The sequence below is a fragment of the Salmo salar genome, chromosome 25, assembly GCF_965601325.2.
Source record: "Salmo salar chromosome 25, fSalSal1, whole genome shotgun sequence".
In the NCBI taxonomy this organism is placed as follows: domain Eukaryota; kingdom Metazoa; phylum Chordata; class Actinopteri; order Salmoniformes; family Salmonidae; genus Salmo; species Salmo salar.
Genome location: NC_138315.1, coordinates 39,269,259 through 39,295,000, shown reverse-complemented (window position 1 = coordinate 39,295,000; position 25,742 = coordinate 39,269,259). Strand labels below are relative to the sequence as shown.

At 45.7% G+C, this 25,742-nt stretch overlaps 1 protein-coding gene across 1 annotated transcript in view; it reads right to left on the bottom strand.

The window, feature by feature from the left end:
• LOC106586724 (interleukin-1 receptor accessory protein-like 1) overlaps window positions 1–25,742 on the bottom strand; it is a 292,043-nt gene that overhangs the window by 22,730 nt on the left and 243,571 nt on the right. Inside the window, exons 5-6 of the mRNA XM_082969141.1 lie at window positions 18,539–18,674; window positions 2,259–2,404 (exon numbers count right to left, since the gene is read on the bottom strand). Of these exons, the coding sequence (XP_082825267.1) occupies window positions 2,259–2,404; window positions 18,539–18,674 (282 nt within the window). The remainder of the gene's footprint in view (window positions 1–2,258; window positions 2,405–18,538; window positions 18,675–25,742) is intronic.

Sequence of the window (25,742 nt, the reverse complement as noted above, 5' to 3'; positions counted from 1 at the left end):
CCCTGCTATGCTCTGCTCTGTTCTGTTCTACCCTGCTCTGCTCTACCCTGCTAGCTCCGTTCTACCCTGCTCTGCTCTGCTCTGCTGTTCTACCCTGCTCTGCTCTGCTCTACCCTGCTCTGCTCCGTTCTACCCTGCTCTGCTCTGCTCTACCCTGCTCTGCTCTGCTCTACCCTGCTCTGCTCTACCCTGCTCTGTTCTACCCTGCTCTGCTCTGTTCTACCCTGCTCTGCTCTGTTCTACCCTGCTCTGCTCTGAGCCGTGCAGCACATCCACATGGAAGAGACGGGGGGATTATGATGACTTGAGGAAAAGAGAGGGAGAGGAGGAATGTGATGATCTAAATTTGGGTTCATTGTCTAGGTGAGCCATGACACAAAGTGTATAACCTTCATCCTTATACCAACTTCATCTTCCATTTCCTTGACAGTCATTCTCCTCATCCCTCTCTCGCTCTCTCTTTCCCTCTTTCCTCCCTCCTTCCTTCCTCAGACAGAGCCCTCCCTCCCTCCCTCCCTCATCACTCATCAATTCTGCATCCTGGGAGGAAAACATGAGAACAACTAAACACTCGTCTGTTGGGAAAAGAAGAGAAGCCATTGGCTGCTTAAATAACCATCACATCTGCTCTATTGGCTAAAGTGACAACCACCACATAAAGACAGCCTAGCACAAGTCATGCCAGAGAACTAAGAATAATGGACGAATGTAAGAAAAACAACAACAAAAGAGACAATTGAATGAAATGGAGCGCAAACACACATCGCTATGGTGGCAAACACAAACGAGCTCTGAACCTAACACAGACTGGTGGGTGAGAAGACTGAAGATGGAGAGGAGGAATATTGGAAGGGGGTATGGATGGAGAGATGGAGAAAGAGAGAGAGAGGGACCGGAGAGACGTTTATGCTGCCTGGGTTATAAAATCATCAGATCAATTACTAAGAGGTATGGGTGTGAGAGAAAGAGAGAGCCCTTACCCCTTCAGGAGAGTGTATTGTGAGGTATGGTTGTGAGAGAGAGCCCATACCCCTTCAGGAGAGTGTATTGTGAGGTATGGTTGTGAGAGAGAGCCCTTACCCCTTCAGGAGAGTGTATTGTGAGGTATGGTTGTGAGAGAGAGCCCATACCCCTTCAGGAGAGTGTATTGTGAGGTAGGGTTGTGAGAGAGAGCCCTTACCCCTTCAGGAGAGTGTATTGTGAGGTATGGTTGTGAGAGAGAGCCCATACCCCTTCAGGAGAGTGTATTGTGAGGTATGGTTGTGAGAGAGAGCCCATACCCCTTCAGGAGAGTGTATTGTGAGGTATGGTTGTGAGAGAGAGCCCATACCCCTTCAGGAGAGTGTATTGTGAGGTAGGGTTGTGAGAGAGAGCCCTTACCCCTTCAGGAGAGTGTATTGTGAGGTATGGTTGTGAGAGAGAGCCCTTACCCCTTCAGGAGTGTGTATTGTGGGGTAGGGTTGTGAGAGAGAGCCCTTACCCCTTCAGGAGAGTGTATTGTAAGGTATGGTTGTGAGAGAGAGCCCTTACCCCTTCAGGAGTGTGTATTGTGGGGTAGGGTTGTGAGAGAGAGCCCTTACCCCTTCAGGAGAGTGTATTGTGAGGTAGGGTTGTGAGAGAGAGCCCTTACCCCTTCAGGAGAGTGTATTGTGGGGTAGGGTTGTGAGAGAGAGCCCTTACCCCTTCAGGGGAGTGTATTGTGGGGTATGGTTGTGAGAGAGAGCCCATACCCCTTCAGGAGAGTGTATTGTGAGGTAGGGTTGTGAGAGAGAGCCCTTACCCCTTCAGGAGAGTGTATTGTGGGGTAGGGTTGTGAGAGAGCGCCCATACCCCTTCAGGAGAGTGTATTGTGGGGTAGGGTTGTGAGAGAGTGCCCTTACCCCTTCTGGAGAGTGTTTTGTGGGTTATGGGTGTGTGCTATGGGTGCATTGTCCCCACCCCACCCCCCATTTTTACGCTGCTGCTACTCTCTGTTTATTATCTATGCATAGTCACTTTACCTCTACCTACATGTACATATTACCTCAATTACCTCGACTAACTGGTGTCCACGCACATTGTACTGGAATCACCTGTATATCGCCTCGCTACTGTTATTTTATCGTTTCTCTTTAATTATCTGTTAAATTTCTAAAAATATATATTCTTAAAACTGCATGGTTGGTTAAGGGCTTGTCAGTAAGCGGTTCACTGTAAGGTCCACACCTGTTCTATTCGGCGCATGTGATATATACAATTTGATTTGAAAGAACCCTTACCCCTTCTGGAGAGTTGGATGGTGGCCTGCCGTCTCCCGTTTCCATTCTCCACATAGCAGGAGTAGTTCCCCAGGTCCCCCTCTTCCACCGAGTGGATCATCAAGGAGATAGCCACTTCCTGTTCCCCCAGGTGCTCCCGGACCACCCTGCAAGACAAGAGAAAACAATCATTAATGGAGTGGATGGTAGTCTCTGTGGGAGTAGTCACATGTTCCCCTCCGTAGGAGGGTGCAACGTGACAGAGGTGATAAATACTGTGTTGAAAGCCAGACAAAGTCATTCATGTTTCCTACTAACTATGATGTCCATGTCTCCTCACTTCATAGCAGTCTCGAGGTTAGAGAGACAGTCAGTCTCGAGGTTAGAGAGACCAGCCAGTAACCGGAGAGTTGCCTTTTCCAATCCCAGGGCTGACAGGGAAAAACATTGGTTGGGTGATTGACTCGGTTTGCTGTGTCTTGAATGAGATGAGGACTGCAGAGCCTACAGAAAGTATTGAGTTTGCAATGTGCTGTAAGCACGGGCTGGGTGATAAAACATAAAATGAAGGTGTTACTGTACAGGAGTATATTTACTGTGAAGCACTGGAAGTACAGGAATGCTATGTTATTCACCATAAGTCAAAAAATGTATCTATGATCTGTAAATATATTCAACATAGCTCACAAATAAAACTACCATTTGAACAAATGTAGAAGGATTTGTGAGGAAATGTTTTGAAATCCCTAACATTTACAACTGTGGAATGTGCATTTGAGCATTAAAAAAGTTGTTGTGGGTCTGTGTTCTGTGCTTACAGAATTTAGACTTTTTTTCTGCATGTTGATGTATTACAATCCACAAATGTGACTTTAAATGAGAGTCGGCTATTTCCATTAATTGGGATAATCTGTGTCATGTGACGCGCAGAGTGATGACATCGCGGCTGTGTCCTTCTTGGGAGAACACTTTCTAGCTACAAGAAGAATGATCAACTTCATGAAATGTGAGCATAACATTTATTTATTCAACAAATCATGTTAAGATGTTCAACAAATTACTTTCATATGAATGTTAAATTCGACCTTTGGGGAATGCAACCCCAAGTGTGTGCTTTCGACATCAGCCGACTCGCCATACTAGCTAACTAGCTAGCGTTGGAATCTACCAATAGCTAGCAGGCGATCTCATCAACTGTTTAGACTAACAACCAAAGTTAAACTTACGAGGTAATTGTTAATTCAGAAATGTGTCAATTATGAAGAACCGCTCAGTTTTAAAATCCTTAATTGGTAATCTGGCTAGCAAGCTAATGAGAAATGTTTCATTCTGTTTTCTTTCAGAGAAATGTATTCTTTGACAGGACATGTCACTCTCTCAACTGGTGTGGCAGTAAGAAATTGGAACATTATCTGATTAAAAACATTAGAAATTCAGGTGACAAGATCGCCTTACGTTAGTTAGTTAGCTAGCTTGGCAAGTGGGCGAAAGCACACACTCGGGGTTGCATGCCCCAATGGTCGAATTTAGCATTCATATGAAAGTCATTAATTAAAATGTTAACATAATTTGTTAAATAAATAAACGTTAGACTCACATTTCATGAACTTTTTGTCATGCCGCTCGATGTCACCGGTCTACTAACCACCGGTCCTGGCAACCATGATTACGCTCACCTGCTTCCCATCATTACACACACCTGGACATCATTATTTCCTTGATTATACCCCTTTTTTTAATCCCTCAGTAGACATCAGTCACTAGGTAGTATTGTTTTCTCTCACGGTCTGTACACTTCTCATGTTAAGTTCATCTGCATTTATTCATTATTAAACTCAACTTCTGCACCTGCTTCCTGCCACCCGGCGTACACGTTACACTACTTCTAGCTAGAAAGCGTTCTCCCAAGAAGGACACAGCCATCACTCTGCGCGTCACGTAACACAAAGATAATCCCAATGAATGGAAATAGCCGACTCTCATCTGAAGCTACATTTGTGGATTGTAATACATCAACAGGCGAAAAACAGTTCTAGAAATTCTGTAAGCACAGAATATACATCCACAAGCACTTTTTGAATGCGCAAAAAATGCATATTCCACAGTTGTAAATGTTAGGGATTTCTGAACATTTGTTAAAATTGTAGTTTTATTTATGAGCTATATTGAATCCATTTTCAGATCATAGATTTATTTGTGACTTATGGTTTAATTTGTGAAATATTTTAAGATATTCACAGTTCATATATTGAATATATGCACGGATCGTTAGTTATGTTGAATATACACACGGATCGTGGTAGACACATTTACAGAATAAAGAAACTAATCTCATTCCATATGTTTCTTCCTGGGAGGAAAAAAAATAATGATATCGGGAAGATAATGTTTTTATAGCAGCTGCCATGGAAACTGAGCGGAAGGAGAGAAAGTAATATTCCATAAAGTAAATGAGTGTCCCCCGCTGAGTTGTTGGAGGCTGGCGGAGGAGAGAAGGGATACATGATGCTCCCTCGTTCTTCACACACAACTACTTAGCCTACTTATAAAGCACCCTCAGCACAGAGGCACGCACGAGGGAAAGAGGGAGAGAGAGTGAAAGAGAGTGTTTGAGAGTGTGTTTGCGTGTGAGAGAAAGAGAGTGAGTGTGTGTGTGTGTAACTGTCTGTATGTGCATTAGTGTGTAGCCTATGTACTACAAGTGAGCACTGGGGAGAAAGAGATAGAGAGACAGAGGGGAGAGAGAGGAGAGGGAGATAGAGGGGGGGAGAGAGACAGAGGGGAGAGAGACAGAGAGAGAAAGAGAAAGAGGGATGACTGTTCCCTGATGTACTCTCCCCAGGCTCTTAGTGAGCACACAGCAGCATATACAGTAAATTGAGTTTGTTAGAGAGCTTTGTAGTCTGTAATTGAGAATGCATCGTGGGCTTTGTAGGACGTGATTGAGACTGCATAATGGGATTTGTAGTTTAAAATTAGTGCTATCTGAGAGGAAAGGGTTTGATGGTGGGTGTGCGGTAGGGTGGGTGTGGGGGTTAGGGGTTGATTGGCTTTTCTCTGGGGAGAGACAGGAGGCCGTTTCCATAATAAAACAGCATCTGGATAAGCTGATCCTAGATCTGTGCCCAATAGGCAACTTCTACCCAGACCAAACAGGCCAAGGGAACGTGAATGGAAGTTAGATGGGGATGTAATGGGACTGGACTTGGTGTGGTTGATTGTAGCTTAACCTGTTTAGGATAGGGGGCAGTATTTTCACTGCCGGATAAAAAAACGTACCCGATTTAATCTGGTTATTACTCCTGCCCAGAAACTAGAATATCCATATAATTATTTGATTTGGATAGAAAACACCCTACAGTTTCTAAAACTGTTTGAATGGTGTCTGAGTATAACAGAACTCATATGGCAGGCCAAAACCTGAGAAGATTCTATATGGGAAGTGCCCTGTCTGACCATTTCTTGGCCTTCTGTAGCCTCTTTATCAAAAATAGAGGATCTCTGCTGTAACATGACATTTTCTAAGGCTCCCATAGGCTCTCAGAAGGCGCCAGAACGTTGAATGATAACTCCGCAGTCCCTGGGCGAAAAACAGTAGGGGTTTTGGAAAGTGGTCGTTCTGAGAACAATGACACTGGTGTGCGCGTGAAGACTCCATTTTCTATTTTCAGTGTTTGAACGAAAACAAGGTCTCCCGGTTGGAATATTATCGCTATTTTACGAGACAAATCGCATAAAAATGTATTTTAAACAGCGTTTGACATGCTTCGAAGTACGGTAATGGAATATTTTGAATTTTTTTGTCCCGATATGCGCTGGTGCGTCACCCTTCGAATAGTGTCTTGAACGCAAGAACAAAACGCAGCTATTTGGATATAACTATAGATTATTTGGAACCAAAACAACATTGGGTGTTGAAGTAGAAGTCCTGGGAGTGCATTCTGACGAAGAACAGCAAAGGTAATCAAATTTTTCTTATAGTAAATCTGAGTTTGGTGAGTGCCAAACTTGGTGGGTGTCAAAATAGCTAGCCATGATGGCCGGGCTATCTACTCAGAATATTGCAAAATGTGCTTTCACCGAAAAGCAATTTTAAAATCGGACACCGCGATTGCATAAAGGAGTTCTGTATGTATAATTCTTAAAATAATTGTTATGTTTTTTTGTGAAGTTTTCGGTGGGTATGCTAGTTCTGAACGTCACATGCTAATGTAAAAAGCTGTTTTTTGATATTAATATGAACTTGATTGAACAAAACATGCATGTATTGTATAACATAATGTCCTAGGAGTGTCATCTGATGAAGATCATCAAAGGTTAGTGCTGCATTTAGCTGTGGTTTTGGTTTTTGTGACATTATATGCTAGCTTGAAAAATGGGTGTGTGATTATTTCTGGCTGGGTACTCTCCTGACATAATCTAATGTTTTGCTTTCGTTGGAAAGCCTTTTTGAAATCGGACAATGTGGTTAGATAAAGGAGAGTCTTGTCTTTAAAATGGTGTAAAATAGTCATATGTTTGAAAAATTGAAGTTTTTGGATTTTTGACGTGTTTGTAATTCGTGCCACGCTCTATCATTGGATATTGGCGAGGCGTTCCTCTAGCGGAACGTCTAGATGTAAGATTAACCCCTGGATGAGGCAAACATCAACAAGAGATTTTAATTTCTTCTCTGTTGGGGTTCTAGTCTAGACTGTCTGTCTTGTGTGTGACAATGATCATAGGAGCTGGCAAGACAGCACAAACAGATCTGGGTTCAGGCTAGCTGGAGTAAATTCTCCTCCTGAACAAAATGCACTATTCTTCCAACAGCTCCTCACTTCCTCATTAGTAAAGCCAGTGAATGCTGATTCTGCTCATTTAACTGATCAACTACAAACGTATTCAGTACCTTTATTTCATCCAAAGCCCACCTGAGAACCCGTTATGAACAGAACTAAATGAGCTGAATACCCAATCGATAATTCTGAGGCAGATTGGTTTGGCTCATTTTTTTATCTCACACATACACACGCACACAAACACACACGGCCCCCGTGCTAATGCCCAACCATGCATGCTATGAAAACAACAATAGCCCTGTTGCCATCTGCGATGCAAATGATAATTTATGGACCTGCGTTTTAATAGAAATGTAACTAGTCAGAATCAATATGTTGGGTTGTTTAAATATAACCCTGGTGGGTTCCCTGGGTTCTATGGGCTGAGGTTGCTGATGCATTAGTAATGGACAGGCCAGGAGAGTGTGGGTGGGAGGCAAAACCTTGGAAACAGGTCCACATCCCTGTAGCAGTGGATTGGAAGATACTTTGGCTGCATGGCTGAAACATACTGTACATGATTACATGTTTTAATTTTACATTTATTTGGTAATGTTTACAAGTTGCTAACCATTTGGGAGGTTACTCTGTCTCTCTCTCTCTATTTAATTTAATTCAATTCAATTCATTTTAAGGGCATTATTGGCATGGGAAACGTTTGTTTACATTGCCAAAGCAAGTGAAATAGATAATAATCAAAGTGAAATAAATAATACAAAATTAACAGCAAACATTACACTTACAAAAGTTTCAAAAGAATAAAGACATTTCAAATGTTATTATGTCTATATACAGTGTTGTAATGATGAGCAAATAGTTAAAGTACAAAAGGGAAAATAAATAAACATAAATATTGTTTGTATTTACAATGGTGTTTGTTCTTAACTGGTTGCCCTTTTCTTGTGGCAACAGGTCACACATCTTGCTGCTGTGATGGCACACTGCGGTATTTCACCAAATAGATATGGGAGTTTATCACCATGCCGTCCATGGGAGGGGTGCGTCACTTGAGTGGGTTGAGTCACTGACGTGGTCTTCCTGTCTGGGTTGGCGCCCCCCCCCCCTTGGGTTGTGCCATGGCGGAGATCGTTGTGGGCTATACTCGGCCTTGTCTTAGGACGGTAAGTTGGTGGTTGGAGACATCCCTCTAGTGGTGTGGGGGCTGTGCTTTGGCAAAGTGGGTGGGGTTATATCCTGCCTGTTTGGCCCTGTCCGGGGGTATCATCGGATGGGGCCACAGTGTCTTCTGATCCCTCCTGTCTCAGCCTCCAGTATTTATGCTGCAGTAGTTTATGTGTCGGGGGGCTAGGGTCAGTCTGTTACATCTGGAGTATTTCTCTTGTCTTATCCGGTGTCCTGTGTGTATTTAAATATGCTCTCTCTAATTCTCTCTTTCTGTCTTTCTATCGGAGGACCTGAGCCCTAGGACCATGCCTCAGGACTACCTGGTATGATGACTCCTTGCTGTCCCCAGTCCACCTGGCCGTGCTGCTGCTCCAGTTTCAACTGTTCTGCCTGCGGCTATGGAACCCTGACCTGTTCACCGGACGTGCTTGTTGCACCCTCGACAACTACTATGATTATTATTATTTGACCATGCTGGTCATTTATGAACATTTTAACATTTTAACATTTTGACCATGTTCTGTTATAATATCCACCCTGCACAGCCAGAAGAGGACTGGCCACCCCTCATAGCCTGGTTCATCTCTAGGTTTCTTCCTAGGTTTTTGGCCTTTCTAGGGAGTTTTTCCTAGGGAGTTTTTCCTAGCCACCGTGCTTCTTTCACATGCTTTGCTTGCTGTTTGGGGTTTTAGGCTGGGTTTCTGTACAGCACTTTGAGAATATCAGCTGATGTACGAAGGGCTATATAAAAATAAATTTGATTTGATTTGATTTGATCCAAATTGGATTTGTTTTCAAATTATTTGTGGGTCTGTGTAATCTGAGGGAAATATGTGTCTCTCTCTCTCCATCCTGCGCTCTTGTTTAAGTTTTTCCCAAATCCTAACCCCTTCTAACCTTTAAACCTCTCCATCTTCTACTTTGTGTACATCTTCTCATTCCCCCTCTCCTCCTACCCCTTGGCTCTCTCTCTCTGTTTGATAGTAATGAGTGTGTCCATCCCATTAAGGGTGTGTGGAGTGATCAGGGGAGTAAAGTCTGGGCTGTGGGAGGATCAGAGCAGGCCTGGGGTAAAGGCTGCATGGACAATAAAGAATACATGATCAAATATATTATTGATCCACAGAATGAAATATCTGGTTGCATTATTAAAGAGATATAGCCCTTCAGCTGAGGAGAGAGAGAATCCTAGAGAGAGAGAGAGATGGAGGGAGAGAGAGAGGAGGGAGAGGGAGAGGAAGATTGCTAACCTTAAAACTGAGCTCGGTACCTGACTCTACCCACAAAACCAAAACACAAGCCCTCCCTCCCACCCCTAGTCCATCTGCATTCCTCTACGTTCAGTGAGGTAGAGGGTATTGACAGTAGTGAGGGAGAAGGTAGTGACGGTAGTGGGAAGTGACGGTAGTGAGGGAGAGGGTAGTGACGTAGTGAGGTAGAGGGTAGTGACGGTAGTGAGGTAGAGGGTAGTGACGGTAGTGAGGTAGAGGGTAGTGACGGTAGTGCGGTAGAGGGTAGTGACGGTAGTGCGGTAGAGGGTAGTGACGGTAGTGCGGGAGAGGGTAGTGACGGTAGTGCGGGAGAGGGTAGTGACGGTAGTGCGGGAGAGGGTAGTGACGGTAGTGCGGGAGAGGGTAGTGACGGTAGTGCGGGAGAGGGTAGTGACGGTAGTGCGGGAGAGGGTAGTGACGGTAGTGAGGGAGAGCGGTAGTGAGGTAGAGGGTAGTGACGGTAGTGCGGTAGAGGGTAGTGACGGTAGTGCGGTAGAGGGTAGTGACGGTAGTGCGGGAGAGGGTAGTGACGGTAGTGCGGGAGAGGGTAGTGACGGTAGTGCGGGAGAGGGTAGTGACGGTAGTGCGGGAGAGGGTAGTGACGGTAGTGCGGGAGAGGGTAGTGACGGTAGTGAGGGAGAGGGTAGTGAGGTAGAGGGTAGTGACGGTAGAGGGTAGTGTCGGTAGTGAGGTAGAGGGTAGTGTCGGTAGTGAGGGAGAGGGTAGTGAGGGAGAGGGTAGTGTCGGTAGTGAGGGAGAGGGTAGTGTCGGTAGTGAGGGAGAGGGTAGTGTCGGTAGTGACGGTAGAGGGTAGTGACGGTAGAGGGTAGTGACGGTAGAGGGTAGTGACGGTAGAGGGTAGTGTCGGTAGTGAGGTAGAGGGTAGTGTCGGTAGTGAGGGTAGTGTCGGTAGTGAGGTAGAGGGTAGTGACGGTAGTGAGGGAGAGGGTAGTGACGGTAGAGAGGGTAGTGAGGTAGAGGGTAGCGACGGTAGTGAGGGAGAGGGTAGCGACGGTAGTGAGGTAGAGGGTAGTGAGGTAGAGGGTAGTGTTGGTAGTGAGGTAGAGGGTAGTGACGGTAGTGACGGTAGTGAGGTAGAGGGTAGTGTCGGTAGTGAGGGAAGTGACGTAGTGAGGTAGAGGGTAGTGTCGGTAGTGAGGGAGAGGGTAGTGTCGGTAGTAAGGGAGAGGGTAGTGTCGGTAGTAAGGGAGAGGGTAGTGTCGGTAGTGAGGGAGAGGGTAGTGTCGGTAGTGAGGGTAGTGACGGTAGTGACGGTAGAGGGTAGTGACGGTAGTGTGGTAGAGGGTAGTGACGGTAGTGTGGTAGAGGGTAGTGACGGTAGTGAGGGAGAGGGTAGTGACGGTAGTGAGGTAGAGGGTAGTGACGGTAGTGAGGTAGAGGGTAGTGACGGTAGTGAGGGAGAGGGTAGTGACGGTAGAGGGTAGTGAGGTAGAGGGTAGTGTCGGTAGTGAGGTAGAGGGTAGTGACGGTAGAGGGTAGTGAGGTAGAGGGTAGCAACGGTAGTGAGGGAGAGGGTAGTGAGGGAGAGGGTAGAGACGGTAGTAAGGGAGAGGGTAGTGACGGTAGAGGTTAGTGTCGGTAGTGAGGGAGAGGGTAGTGACGGTAGTGAGGGAGAGGGTAGTGAGGTAGAGGGTAGTGACGGTAGTGAGGTAGAGGGTAGTGACGGTAGCGAGGTAGAGGGTAGTGTCGGTAGTGAGGAAAGTGACGTAGTGAGGTAGAGTGTAGTGTCGGTAGTGAGGGAAGTGACTTAGTGAGGTAGAGGGTAGTGATGGTAGTGAGGGAGAGGGTAGTGAGGTAGAGGGTAGTGGCGGTTGTAAGGGTAGTATGGGTAGTAGGGTGAGAGACGATGGTGAGGGAGGAGGTAATGAGGGTAGTGGGGGAGAAGGTAGTGAGGGTACTAGGGTAGTGAAGGTAGAGATGGTAGTGAGGGAGAGGGTAGTGAGGGAGAAGGTAGAGATGGTAGTGAGGGAGAGGGTAGTGAGGGAGAAGGTAGTGAGGGTAGTGAGGAAGAAAGTAGTGAGGGAGAGGGTAGTGAGGGTAGTGAAGGAGTGGGTAGTGACGGTAGAGGGTAGTGACGGTAGTGACGGTACTGAGGTAGAGGGTAGTGACGGTACTGAGGTAGAGGGTAGTGACGGTACTGAGGTAGAGGGTAGTGACGGTACTGAGGTAGAGGGTAGTGACGGTACTGAGGTAGAGGGTAGTAACGGTAGTGAGGTAGAGGGTAGTAACGGTAGAGGGTAGTGAGGTAGAGGGTAGTGACGGTAGTGCGGGAGAGGGTAGTGACGGTAGTGCGGGAGAGGGTAGTGTCGGTAGTGAGGGAGAGGGTAGTGTCGGTAGTGAGGGAGAGGGTAGTGTCGGTAGTGAGGGAGAGGGTAGTGTCGGTAGTGAGGGAGAGGGTAGTGACGGTAGAGGGTAGTGACGGTAGAGGGTAGTGACGGTAGAGGGTAGTGACGGTAGAGGGTAGTGTCGGTAGTGAGGTAGAGGGTAGTGACGGTAGTGAGGGAGAGGGTAGTGACGGTAGAGAGGGTAGTGAGGTAGAGGGTAGCGACGGTAGTGAGGGAGAGGGTAGCGACGGTAGTGAGGGAGAGGGTAGTGAGGTAGAGGGTAGTGAGGTAGAGGGTAGTGAGGTAGAGGGTAGTGACGGTAGTGAGGTAGAGGGTAGTGTCGGTAGTGAGGGAAGTGACGTAGTGAGGTAGAGGGTAGTGTCGGTAGTGAGGGAGAGGGTAGTGTCGGTAGTGAGGGAGAGGGTAGTGTCGGTAGTAAGGGAGAGGGTAGTGTCGGTAGTGAGGGAGAGGGTAGTGTCGGTAGTGAGGGAGAGGGTAGTGTCGGTAGTGAGGGAGAGGGTAGTGTCGGTAGTGAGGGAGAGGGTAGTGACGGTAGTGAGGGAGAGGGTAGTGACGGTAGAGGGTAGTGACGGTAGAGGGTAGTGACGGTAGTGTGGTAGAGGGTAGTGACGGTAGTGAGGGAGAGGGTAGTGACGGTAGTGAGGTAGAGGGTAGTGACGGTAGTGAGGGAGAGGGTAGTGACGGTAGAGGGTAGTGAGGTAGAGGGTAGTGTCGGTAGTGAGGTAGATGGTAGTGACGGTAGTGAGGGAGAGGGTAGTGACGGTAGAGGGTAGTGAGGTAGAGGGTAGCAACGGTAGTGAGGGAGAGGGTAGTGAGGGAGAGGGTAGAGACGGTAGTAAGGGAGAGGGTAGTGACGGTAGAGGTTAGTGTCGGTAGTGAGGGAGAGGGTAGTGACGGTAGTGAGGGAGAGGGTAGTGAGGTAGAGGGTAGTGACGGTAGTGAGGTAGAGGGTAGTGACGGTAGTGAGGTAGAGGGTAGTGACGGTAGTGAGGAAAGTGACGTAGTGAGGTAGAGTGTAGTGTCGGTAGTGAGGGAAGTGACTTAGTGAGGTAGAGGGTAGTGATGGTAGTGAGGGAGAGGGTAGTGAGGTAGAGGGTAGTGACGGTTGTAAGGGTAGTATGGGTAGTAGGGTGAGAGACGATGGTGAGGGAGGAGGTAATGAGGGTAGTGGGGGAGAAGGTAGTGAGGGTACTAGGGTAGTGAAGGTAGAGATGGTAGTGAGGGAGAGGGTAGTGAGGGAGAGGGTAGTGAGGGTAGTGAGGAAGAAAGTAGTGAGGGTAGTGAGGGTAGTGAAGGAGTGGGTAGTGACGGTAGAGGGTAGTGACGGTAGTGACGGTACTGAGGTAGAGGGTAGTGACGGTAGTGAGGTAGAGGGTAGTGACGGTAGTGAGGTAGAGGGTAGTGACGGTAGTGAGGTAGAGGGTAGTGACGGTAGTGAGGTAGAGGGTAGTGACGGTAGTGAGGTAGAGGGTAGTGACGGTAGTGAGGTAGAGGGTAGTGACGGTAGTGAGGTAGAGGGTAGTGACGGTAGTGAGGTAGAGGGTAGTGACGGTAGTGACAGTACTGAGGTAGAGGGTAGTGACAGTACTGAGGTAGAGGGTAGTGACAGTAGTGAGGTAGAGGGTAGTGACAGTAGTGAGGTAGAGGGTAGTGACGGTACTGAAGTAGAGGGTAGTGACAGTAGTGAGGTAGAGGGTAGTGACGGTACTGAGGTAGAGGGTAGTGACAGTAGTGAGGTAGAGGGTAGTGACCGTACTGAGGTAGAGGGTAGTGACAGTAGTGAGGTAGAGGGTAGTGACGGTACTGAGGTAGAGGGTAGTGACAGTAGGAGAAAATGTGCATCTTAAAAAAAAATAACCAATAACCGTCATCTACACATTCAAACATAACTGACCAATATCCCAAAGGAACCATATGATAGTTTAAAGGGAAGGGTAGTGACGGTAGTGAGGGTAGTATGGGTAGTGGGGTGAGAGACGATGGTGAGGGAGAAGGTAGTGAGGGTACTAGGGTAGTGAGAGAGAGGGTAGTGAAGGTAGTGAGGGTACTGAGGGAGAGGGTAGTGAAAGTAGTGAGGGAGAAAGTATTGAAGGAGAGGGTAGTGAAGGTAGTGAGGGAGAGGGTAGTGAGGGTACTGAGGGAGAAGGTAGTGAGGGTACTGAGGGAGAAGGTAGTGAGGGTACTGAGGGAGAAGGTAGTGAGGGTACTGAGGGAGAGGGTAGTGAGGGAGAGGGTAGTGAAGGTAGTGAGGGTAGTGAGGGAGAGGGTAGTGAAGGTAGTGAGGGTAGAGATGGTAGTGAGGGAGAAAGTAGTTAGGGAAGTGAGGGAGAAGGTAGTGAAGGTAGTGAGGGAGAAGGTAGTGAGGGTAGTGAGGGAAAGGGTAGAGAGGGTAGTAGGGTAGTGAGGGAGAGTGCAGTGAGGGTAATGAAGGAGTGGGTAGTAGGGGAAATGGTAGTGAGGGTAGCAGGTAGCGATAGCGAAGGCGAAGCGTGCTGAGAAATGGTGGTTGTTAACTATCTGACAGGGTCGTCTCCCCAGCTACAGTCTCTCTACACACAGCGCTCCACGCCTAATGGGAAATTCACACAGACCAGCCAATGGACTCGTTTAATATGTTACACTACTGGGAGGGAGAGAGACACGGACATGGATTTGTTAAGTGTGTTGTTACAGCAAAGAGAGAGAGCGAGAGAGCGAGAGAGCGAGAGAGCGGGAGAGCGGGAGAGCGGGAGAGCGGGAGAGCAAGGGTATATAAGGTGGACTCATTTGAATTTGTTGGAGGGTAGAGGAAGAGAGATTGAGAAGGAGAGGAATGGACTCATTGAGAAAGAGACATGGATATGGGTTTGTTGTATGTTATAGCATAGAGAGAGAGGGAGAGGGATAGAGAAAGAGAAAGAGAGGCAGTGGGGCAGAGAGGAAGATCGTAAATGGACTGTCTTAACTAGATATGTTACAATATAGAGATAGACATGGGAAATGGGCTTGTTTAAATGCCTGACATCATAAAGAGAAAAAGCAGAAATGTTCTTGTTTTGAATGTTTCAACGTCAGCCCAGAGACAGAGATAGAGATGGGGTTCAGTGGACTCAGTAGAGGTTGAGTGTGAAACAGAGATGAGAGTTTGAAGGAACACAGCCGTATGAACTGCTAGACTAAAGCAAACAGACGTACAGACAGACATACAGACACCAGATAGACTGGTGTGCTAAAGAGGTGTGATAGTAATAGCAGGAGCAACAGAACAGACTGGCTTTACCTGCCTGCCTGCCTGCATTCCTGCCTACCTGGGCTTGCAAAGGGAATAATTAGCAGCTAGATATGACAGTTTAGAGAATAGCTCCAGTGTCGTGTCCAGAGACAGTTTAGAGAATAGCTCCAGTGTCGTGTCCAGAGAAAGTTTAGAGAATAGCTCGTGTCACGTCCAGAGACAGTTTAGAGAATAGCTCCAGTGTCACGTCCAGAGACAGTTTAGAGAATAGCTCCAGTGTCACGTCCAGAGACAGTTTAGAGAATAGCTCCAGTGACGTGTCCAGAGACAGTTTAGAGAATAGCTCCAGTGACGTGTCCAGAGACAGTTTAGAGAATAGCTCCAGTGTCGTGTCCAGAGACAGTTTAGAGAATAGCTCCAGTGACGTGTCCAGAGACAGTTTAGAGAATAGCTCCAGTGTCGTGTCCAGAGACAGTTTAGAGAATAGCTCCACTGACGTGTCCAGAGACAGTTTAGAGAATAGCTCCAGTGACGTGTCCAGAGACAGTTTAGAGAATAGCTCCAGTGTCACGTCCAGAGACAGTTTAGAGAATAGCTCCAGTGTCACGTCCAGAGACAGTTTAGAGAATAGCTCCAGTGTCACGTCCAGAGACAGTTTAGAGAATAGCTCCAGTGTCACGTCCAGAGACAGTTTAGAGAATAGCTCCAGTGACGTGTCCAGAGACAGTTTAGAGAATAGCTCCAGTGACGTGTCCAGAGACAGTTTAGAGAATAGCTCCAGTGACGTGTCCAGAGACAGTTTAGAGAATAGCTCCAGTGACGTGTCCAGAGACAGTTTAGAGAATAGCTCCAGTGACGTGTCCAGAGACAGTTTAGAGAATAGCTCCAGTGATGTGTCCAGAGACAGTTTAGAGAAAAGCTCCAGTGACGTGTCCAGAGACAGTTTAGAGAATAGCTCCAGTGTCGTGTCCAGAGACAGTTTAGAGAATAGCTCCAGTGTCACGTCCAGAGACAGTTTAGAGAATAGCTCCAGTGACGTGTCCAGAGACAGTTTAGAGAATAGCTCCAGTGTCACGTCCAGAGACAGTTTAGAGAATAGCTCCAGTGTCGTGTCCAGAGACAGTTTAGAGAATAGCTCCAGTGTCACGTCCAGAGACAGTTTAGAGAATAGCTCCAGTGACGTGTCCAGAGACAGTTTAGAGAATAGCTCCAGTGATGTGTCCAGAGACAGTTTAGAGAAAAGCTCCAGTGACGTGTCCAGAGACAGTTTAGAGAATAGCTCCAGTGTCGTGTCCAGAGACAGTTTAGAGAATAGCTCCAGTGTCACGTCCAGAGACAGTTTAGAGAATAGCTCCAGTGACGTGTCCAGAGACAGTTTAGAGAATAGCTCCAGTACCACGTCCAGAGACAGTTTAGAAGAATAGCTCCAGAGACAGTTTAGAGAATAGCTCTAGTGCCACATCCAGAGACAGTTTAGAGAATAGCTCCAGTGACGTGTCCAGAGACAGTTTAGAGAATAGCTCCAGTGACGTGTCCAGAGACAGTTTAGAGAATAGCTCCAGTGTCACATCCAGAGACAGTTTAGAGAATGGCTCCAGTGTTACGTCCAGAGACAGTTTAGAGAATGGCTCCAGTGTTACGTCCAGAGACAGTTTAGAGAATAGCTCCACTGACGTGTCCAGAGACAGTTTAGAGAATAGCTCCAGTGTCGTGTCCAGAGACAGTTTAGAGAATAGCTCCAGTGATGTGTCCAGAGACAGTTTAGAGAAAAGCTCCTGTGTCACGTCCAGAGACAGTTTAGAGAATAGCTCCTGTGTCACGTCCAGAGACAGTTTAGAGAATAGCTCCAGTGACGTATCCAGAGACAGTTTAGAGAATAGCTCCAGTGACGTATCCAGAGACAGTTTAGAGAATAGCTCCAGTGACGTGTCCAGAGACAGTTTAGAGAATAGCTCCAGTGACGTGTCCAGAGACAGTTTAGAGAATAGCTCCAGTGACGTATCCAGAGACAGTTTAGAGAATAGCTCCAGTGATGTGTCCAGAGACAGTTTAGAGAATAGCTCCAGTGTCGCGTCCGGAGACAGTTTAGAGAATAGCTCCAGTGACGTGTCCAGAGACAGTTTAGAGAATAGCTCCAGTGACGTGTCCAGAGACAGTTTAGAGAATAGCTCCAGTGTCACGTCCAGAGACAGTTTAGAGAATAGCTCCAGTGTCGTGTCCAGAGACAGTTTAGAGAATAGCTCCAGTGTCACGTCCAGAGACAGTTTAGAGAATAGCTCCAGTGTCACGTCCAGAGACAGTTTAGAGAATAGCTCCAGTGTCACGTCCAGAGACAGTTTAGGGGGTGCATAACATTTTGAAATGTAATCAATGCAAGGTGGATTTTTTCAATATAATTATGATGGTTCAACACATGAAATGCTTCAGCTGAGGTTTGGTACATTTCCCTATTTAAATAGATAATAAATCATTCCAAAAGTATTGTTACAGTGTTTGCATTCAAGGTCAGGATTTGATATAAGGGTATCAGTGTACAGCAGTAAATTCACTTGAACGTTACATCCAAAGTGTGAGTCATACCGTGACCTTCTGGGGTCACTAAACAAGTTTTATGTGCTTTATAGTAAAGACCTGGAATTTAACTGTACAAATGTATTACCTTTTAATGTGTCATGAACACAACCAGTCATGATGTTTTCTTCTGATTGTCAAACAAATCACTTCAGAAATTAGGTGAAGTAGGTTACCTACGCACGTTCGTCTACTCCAAAATAAATCCAGCATGCGAACAGTGCACTGTGCACCCGCCATTCGAATGGAAAGGGACATCTATTACAAGCACCATACGTGTACACAGTAGGGTCTATTTATGGATACCAAGGGAAGCCAAAATTGCAACAATAAAAAAAGAAACAAACGTATACAATTATTTCTCATTCATGATTTCCCTTAAATTCACCAGAGAAAGCATCCGAGCGAAGCAAACAGCGCCGCTCTGTCTTCGCATCTGTAACCCATGTATGAGATGCTGTCTGGCGAAAAATAATATTACATGTCTCCGGTGACTGATAAGTCTTGCTGTCGGCGCGTCTTGGTAAAAAATATCAATATATTCAGAGACGACCTATCAGATCTCAGAATTCCAAGGGGGGCCACTTGGGTGGCCAATAAGATTTCAGGGGTGCCGTGGGCCACCCCCTGGTCACGCCACTGAATAGCTCATCAAAGGCTTTGTGCTTAAAGTATCACATCATAGTATGGTCTACTACAGTATCCAATGGAGTCTGGTGATGTAGCTGCGTGTTGCTGTGTGATGTATCTATAAATCAGTTCAGTTGAACTGTGTACTGTGTTAGTATAGATAGTATAGTCTACAGGATTCATATTTAATATTGACCACAATTCCATAGTTACAATGTATTCATCCTTATCGTATCAGAGTGACTATGATCAGGTCATATGGTTACTACGTTAGAAGTGAGGGGAGTAAAACCACCACATGTCTCACTTGATTTCACTCTCTTCGACTCTCTCCTCATCCAGGTCCTCGATGAACTTCTCTCCCTTCATCCAGTAGACGAGAGGACTGACCGCTGACCCGCTGTAGCCGAAGAACGCTCTGCACGTCAGGTTCAGGGCACTTCCTGTGGAGACAGGAAATAGCACACTGTTATTCTTCTCAATCCTTCAACACAGACATTAGTAGTCTGCTGTACGTAGAGAAATAGGAGATCTGGAATATTTTTCTACACTGGTTAGCAGTAGAGAGAGCTAACCGGCACCTTCGGTTGCCTTGGGGTCGATTTGGGAATGGGATGAAGACATCAACACTTCAAGTCATATCTATGGCTATATAGGTATGTAACAGCTAAACCTAGACACGCTAGGCCTTACCTAGACGTTTCACTGTGTACAAATAGTACAAAGTCACCGAACAAACACTCACTAACTCACTTTCATACTGGTACAGTCCCCCTTGGCGCGTCGGAACAAAGAGATCACATTCTGATGAAATCTTGAGCATGTTGTTCATCATGTCTCTGTATTATAAATCCTTACATGCATAGGAGACACAATGGTGGTCAAACAAATACCAGTCCCACACACCACAAGGGGGCACTGAAGAGCTTCCAAACGCTCAATGCCACCATCTGGGTTGGGAGAACGGAGAGTGTGGGTATGGGGTTTGACATAACTGTTATTTCCGCACATTAGATAGAAAACCTCAGTTCAGTATTCTTCTATTGTTGGTTCTAGTTCAGGTCCTGTGTGTTTGAACACATTCTCATCCAATGTGCTTACTGCTCCAGACAACAGGGAGAAACCACACTGCAAAGAGAAAAACAAACAGATTCTAGCATTGTCTCCAAACAATGAAACAGTCACCACTGTCTGTGATGCTGTAGAACCCTCAAACTCATCTCTGGACCTTGAAGCCAGTTCCACCATGCTTTTTCATCTTTCCACTCTAATCATTTTACATTTTTGTCATTAAGCAGACACTTATCCAGAGTGATTTACAGTCATGGATGTATACATCTTCGTACTGTTTTGTACTGGTTCCCCATGGGAATCAAACCCACAACCCTGGTGTTGCAAGCCTCATGCTCTACCAACTGAGCCACATGGGACCTAATCAGGGACTTGTTTAGACCTGGGACACCAGGTGGGTGCAATTAATGATCAGGTAGAACAGAAAACCAGCAGGCTCCAGCAGAGTAAGAGTTGAATCCCCCTGGTGTAGAATGTCTGTATATACTGCAGACACAGAAATTTCTAATGAACAGCTGCTTCCTAAATAGTAAAAAACACCAGGAGAAACCCCATACCTATCACCACTGACTACACACTGCATACTTCATTCATACTGCAGGGCTGAGAGCTCAGAGAAGCTTTTTTAATGAAATGCATGGAGCGCTTTCTCTCTCTCTCCACTCTGTATCGCTGTGTATTTGTGTTTCTCTGTGGGACTACTGCAGTAGCAGAGGGTTAGGCTACTGACTGAGAAACCACATGCCTCCATGTAAACACATGTACTGTATGTATGGATAGATGTATGGGAGCAGCTCATCACAGTGTCTCTGGAGATAAACTGTTGTGTCTGGCTCGGGGCAAACTGCTGTGTTTGGTGAGAGAGAGAGCGATCAAGAGAAGGGGGGTGAGAGAAGAGGGATTGAGATAGAAGGGTGAAGGGAGGGACAGGTAGAGAGAAAGAGAGAGAAAGAGAGAGAAAGAGAGAGGTAAAGAGAGAGAGGAGTAGAGAAGAGGGGGGAGAGAGAGAGACTAATGCAGTATAATAAAAAGGTTACAGGTGTTACTGGGGACCTGAATGCAATGCTAATTATGCTTTTGTGTGTTGACTGTTTCCTTTGACTCTAGTGAGGCCTTGTTGCTTTGCACAGTGGGTCCTGTGTGTGGTGTTGCTCTTAGTATATTGTTCATAACATACCGCCCACAGTAACTTCATACACATTCATTCCTTTTGGGTCCTGCCTAGAAAAAGCAGTTTAAAGTGGAAAGTTTGGGCCCACGACAATGAAATGCTAGCCTTTCCTGTGAGGAGCAGTGTCTGACATTTCCAAAGTTCAACAGCCATTCAGTGGATGGTATTTGTTCTGAGTATAGGACACTGGGCACACAGCATACACTGTACCTATACAAACACACAGCAGCATTTAGAACACTGGCAGGAAGCCTTCTAGAATGTTAAAATATAAATATAGAACACTGCTACTACAGAGATACCGTGATGATATCCTGAGGCCCATTGTCGTGCCATTCATCCACTGCCATCACCTCAGGTTTCAGCATGATAATGGACGGCCCTATGTCGCAAGGATCTATGTCGCAACATGTTTGCATACTGTTGTCTATGGTTACAGCAGAATGGCCATCCTACTGCATTATCTGATGGCAGTGGCAATGTCCAGAGACTAACACCAGAGAATGCGCACAGGGCCATACACAAACTTCATCACCTTCAAACCCCACACATTGTTGGTCAAGGTCATCGCTGAAGTTCTGGAACCCATCTGTGTCTGTGTGCGTGCTCCATGCCGGTGTTTTAAACCATAGATCAGTTTCAATCTGGTAATTTCATGCCTCCGTCCGTCCTGTGCTCCTGTAGGAAGTCTCCGCTGAGCTCTGGGGGAATCGCAGGAAATTGTCGGCAGCACCCTGTTGTGTCCTCCCTAATCCAGCCGTCACACCCCCTGGTTCCCACCCAGACCTCCATGCACGTGTGTGTGTAAGATGGACACACAGAGAGAAGCAACCTGATAGCAGTCCCCAGAAACAGTGAGCCTCTCTCTCCTCAGCTCTCTCTCTTTTATCACTGCATAACACAAAAGAAAACAGCACACGAACACTTTGCTATGACACTATGGGAAAAGTTGTAATGGTTGTCGTCGGGAATGGAGGACCAAAACGCAGCAGGAATGTGGATGCTCATCTTGTATTTATTTTAAAATAAAGTGAACACCAAAATAACAAAAGAAGAACTCACGAACAACAAAACAGTCTTGTCAAGCTCACACACGCAAAACAAGAAACAATCTCCCACAAACACTAAACCAAACACATACCCATACATAGGACTCTCAATCAGAGGCAACGAGAAAGCACCTGCCTCCAATTGAGAGTCCAAACCCCCATTAACCTAAACATAGTTGTATTTCTAACTAGACTAAACATAGAAATACATTAACATAGAACAGTGCCCAAAAACCCCGGAATACATAAATCAAATACCCTTCTACAAAACCACCACCCCGAACCACATAAAACAAATACCCTCTGCCACATCCTGACCAAACTACAATAACAAATAACCCTTATACTGGTCAGGACGTGACAAAAGTACATGTACCCAAAGCTGTCTTGACTCATCATGAGGGGACACAGTTGCTCGTGGGTCTGCGGACCCACATCCATACCCCCTCCCAATTGTGAGCAAAACATTTTAGTGACCCCCCCTCTTGACAGTGGAGATTCTACACATTTTGCCATGTGACAGAGAGAAGATTTAGTAATTTTATAACTCATTCAATGCAATTCTACACATTTTGCCATGGGCCAGAGAGAAGATTTAGTAATTTTATAACTCATTCAATGCAATTCTACACATTTTGCCATGGGACAGAGAGAAGATTTTGTAATCTTATAACTCATTTTATGCAATTGTACACATTTTGCGATTGGGTGTAGAGAAATGTTTGCAGTTTTTAATATGATATCTGAGATAGACTGACGAACAAAATCACTGGCAGGTTATTCGACCATAATAACTAGTTTAGATAGTTGGCCACTAAATGAATTTAGCAATCCAAAAAAATGTTAGCTGACCTGTCAGCAATTTTGTTTTTAGATTGCTAAATTGACTGACATAACAAGTGACTGACATAACAAAAATATAAACGCAACATGCAAACATGTTGCGACATAGATCCTTGCGACATAGGGCCGTCCATTATCATGCTGAAACCTGAGGTGATGGCAGTGGATGAATGGCACGACAATGGGCCTCAGGATATCATCACGGTATCTCTGTGCATTCAAATTGCCATTGATAAAATGAAATTGTGTCCCGCAGGTGAAGAAGCCAGATGTGGAGGTCCCGGGCTGGCGTGGTTACACGTGTTCTGCGGTTGTGAGGCCGGTTGGACGTCATGCTAAATTCTCTAAAATGACATTGGAGGCGGCTTATGGTAGAGAAATGAACATGAAACTATCTGGCAACAGCTCTGTTGGACATTCCTGCAGTCAGCATGCCAATTGCGTGCTCCCTGTTGTGTGACAAAACTACACATTTTAGAGTGGCCTTTTATTGTCCCCAATACAATGTGCACCTGTTTAATGATCATGCTGTTTAATCAGCTTCTTGATAAGACACACCTGTCAGGTGGATTATCTTGGCAAAAGAGAAATGCTCACTAACAGAGATGTAAACAAATTAGTGCACAACAACAAGCGTTTTGTTTGTATGGAAAGTTTCTTGGTGTAACGCCCTGGCCATAGAGAGGGGTTTTTTGTTCTTTATTTTGGTTAGGCCAGGGTGTTACATTGGGTGGGCGTTCTATGTTCCTTTTTCTATGTTTTGGTATTTCTTTGTTTTGGGCCATGTGTGTGGCTCCCAATCAGGCACAGCTGAAGCTCGTTGCTGCTGATTGGGAGTCACACATAAGGAGCATGTTTTTCCTTTGGGTTTTGTGGGTAATTGTTTCTTGTTTAGTGTGTTTGCACCTGACAGGACTGTTGGCTGTCAGTTTCCTTGGTTTGTTTGTTTGTTTGTTTGTTTGTTTGTTTGTTTGTTTGTTTGTTTGTTTGTTTGTTTGTTAGTGTTCTTTCTAATTAAATTGAAAGATGAATACTAACTCCGCTGCATTTTGGTCCATTCCTGAAGACAGCCCTTACACTTGGATCTTTTATTTCAGCTCATGAAACATGGGACCAACCCTTTACATGTTGCATTTATATTTTTGTTCAGTATATATATATAGCTAAGGTGAGTTTTCCTCTCTCTTTTTCTAGGCCCAACGGCTGTTTCCTTGTCTCTTCACTCCTCCGCCGCACACCTCCGCCTGTGTTGTTCTCAACACCAGTTTAAATCAATAACGTTTTCCAGATATGTCATTTTTTCGGGTTCGGGCTCATTTCATTTCTATGATGTCGGACCAGGCCTGGACTCGGGCTTCAGCTCACCGGGCTTGGGTCGGACTGGGATCGAATTTTCAGTTCTGATGAGAACCCTAAACTGCATTCAGGTCTTGTGTGCAGTCTGGCAGTGTCAATTATGCATATGCTATAGGCTAAAGGCTTCCATGCGACAACCTGTTTGCATAATGTGCTATTTAATTTTTTTGCCAATTCACTACTGCACGTTGTGTATTTTGTGGAATTGTATTATTAGTATGACATTGTGGAACATGTCATTTCTCAGGTCTTGTCATAGAATTTTTTCATGAAATGTGAAGAGTGACCCTAGGACAGTCCCAGGATCCCCTGCTGATCCCTACCAGGTGGTAGCTGGCTAGTAACAATGACTAAGGCTCAGGGCACGGTATTGGGCAGAGGCCGGCTAGTAACAATGACTAAGGCTCAGGGCACGGTATTGGGCAGAGAACGGCTAGTAACAATGACTAAGGTTCAGGGCACGGTATTGGGCAGAGGCCGGCTAGTAACAATGACTAAGGCTCAGGGCACGGTACTGGGCAGAGGCCGGCTAGTAACAATGACTAAGGTTTAGGGCACGGTATTGGGCAGAGGCCGGCTAGTAACAATGACTAAGGCTCAGGGCACGGTACTGGGCAGAGGCCGGCTAGTAACAATGACTAAGGCTCAGGGCACAGTATTGGGCAGAGGCCGGCTAGTGGTGACTATTTAACAGTCTGATGGCCTGGAGACAGAAATCGTTTTTTCAGTCTTTCGGTCCCACCTACACAGATTTGGTGTGTGGCAAATCTATTACCTTGCATGATTGACAACCTCCCCCCAGGCTGGTAGCTGGTCACGTAATGTGATGAAGGAGGGATTTTAGATCAAACCTTTATTTTCTTTAAATTCTCTGAGTATCCCTCAGTATTTCCCACAGACTGCCAATGGCAGAGTTAGCCACTAAAACACCACTACATGACTCTGATAAGTCCTCAACAGATGAAAGTAAGAAAGATAGACAATTTGTGTGTGTGTGTGTGTTCAGCAGCTGAAGTTATGTTAGATAATTAGGCTCTCAGAGGCTCTAGATAGATGGTACTCCAATTCTGAAAGAGAGGAGGGAATTCTCCCAATCACAGTGCAGGGGTATCCAACAGGTCAATCGCGAGCTACCAATGAGTTCCTCGCCAAACAATTATGAAAGTACATGCAATTTTCATGTGTTCCACTACAGTCTTAAACAAATCTCACAAGTATCAGACACCGCAAGCTCCCGGACATGTCTAATCAACGCAACACTGACATTATCCCAACCCGGTTTAGCCACTATTGGCTTCAAAAGCCAAACCTAACAAAATATCTGACAATTAATTTCCAGAAATATTGCCCCTGTCTGTCTGTGTAGTGCGCGCGTTTGCTTTTCACTCCAGGTGTAGCCAGTTTATGAGGTAACCTTCTTGTGGGTTGACAGAAAACAATTCCCCAAAACCCGCTCAATTAAATGTTAACTGCAATGTAGGCTTACCTGGCAGAAGTAGATCATGAATGAATATATCACATGTAGCTATTATTTGTTATTTGCAAACTTTGCCATGAAATGAGCAGCAGCAGTACTAGACCAGCGAATTAGACAGCACATTACATACTAGCTAGACCCGCAATTAAAGGGCCAGTTGCGCAATTAAAGGGGAATTACACCAAAAAAATCGAAACTTATTTTCTTCCAGACCTAAAAAAATTGTCTTCTGATGTGATTTAAGCATTGACATGGACTCAGAACACCCAATTTCCTTGTTTCTCTCTGAACAATTGTAATTTGGAATGTGAATAAAATAAAAAACTTGGGAGAAAAAAAAAAAATCACAGATTCTATAGGGCCTCCCCATCTACCAGGGAAGGATGCACCTTTTTGAAAGCTAGAAAAAAAATGACTAGCCTGTGACATGCTGAATTAAAAAAAAAGTAGCTCTCATGCTAGAAATGGTTAGAGACCCCTGCTCTAGTGTGTGTCAATGAGGGATAGTGTGTTATGTGTGAAGTGAAGTATGAGAAGGTGTACT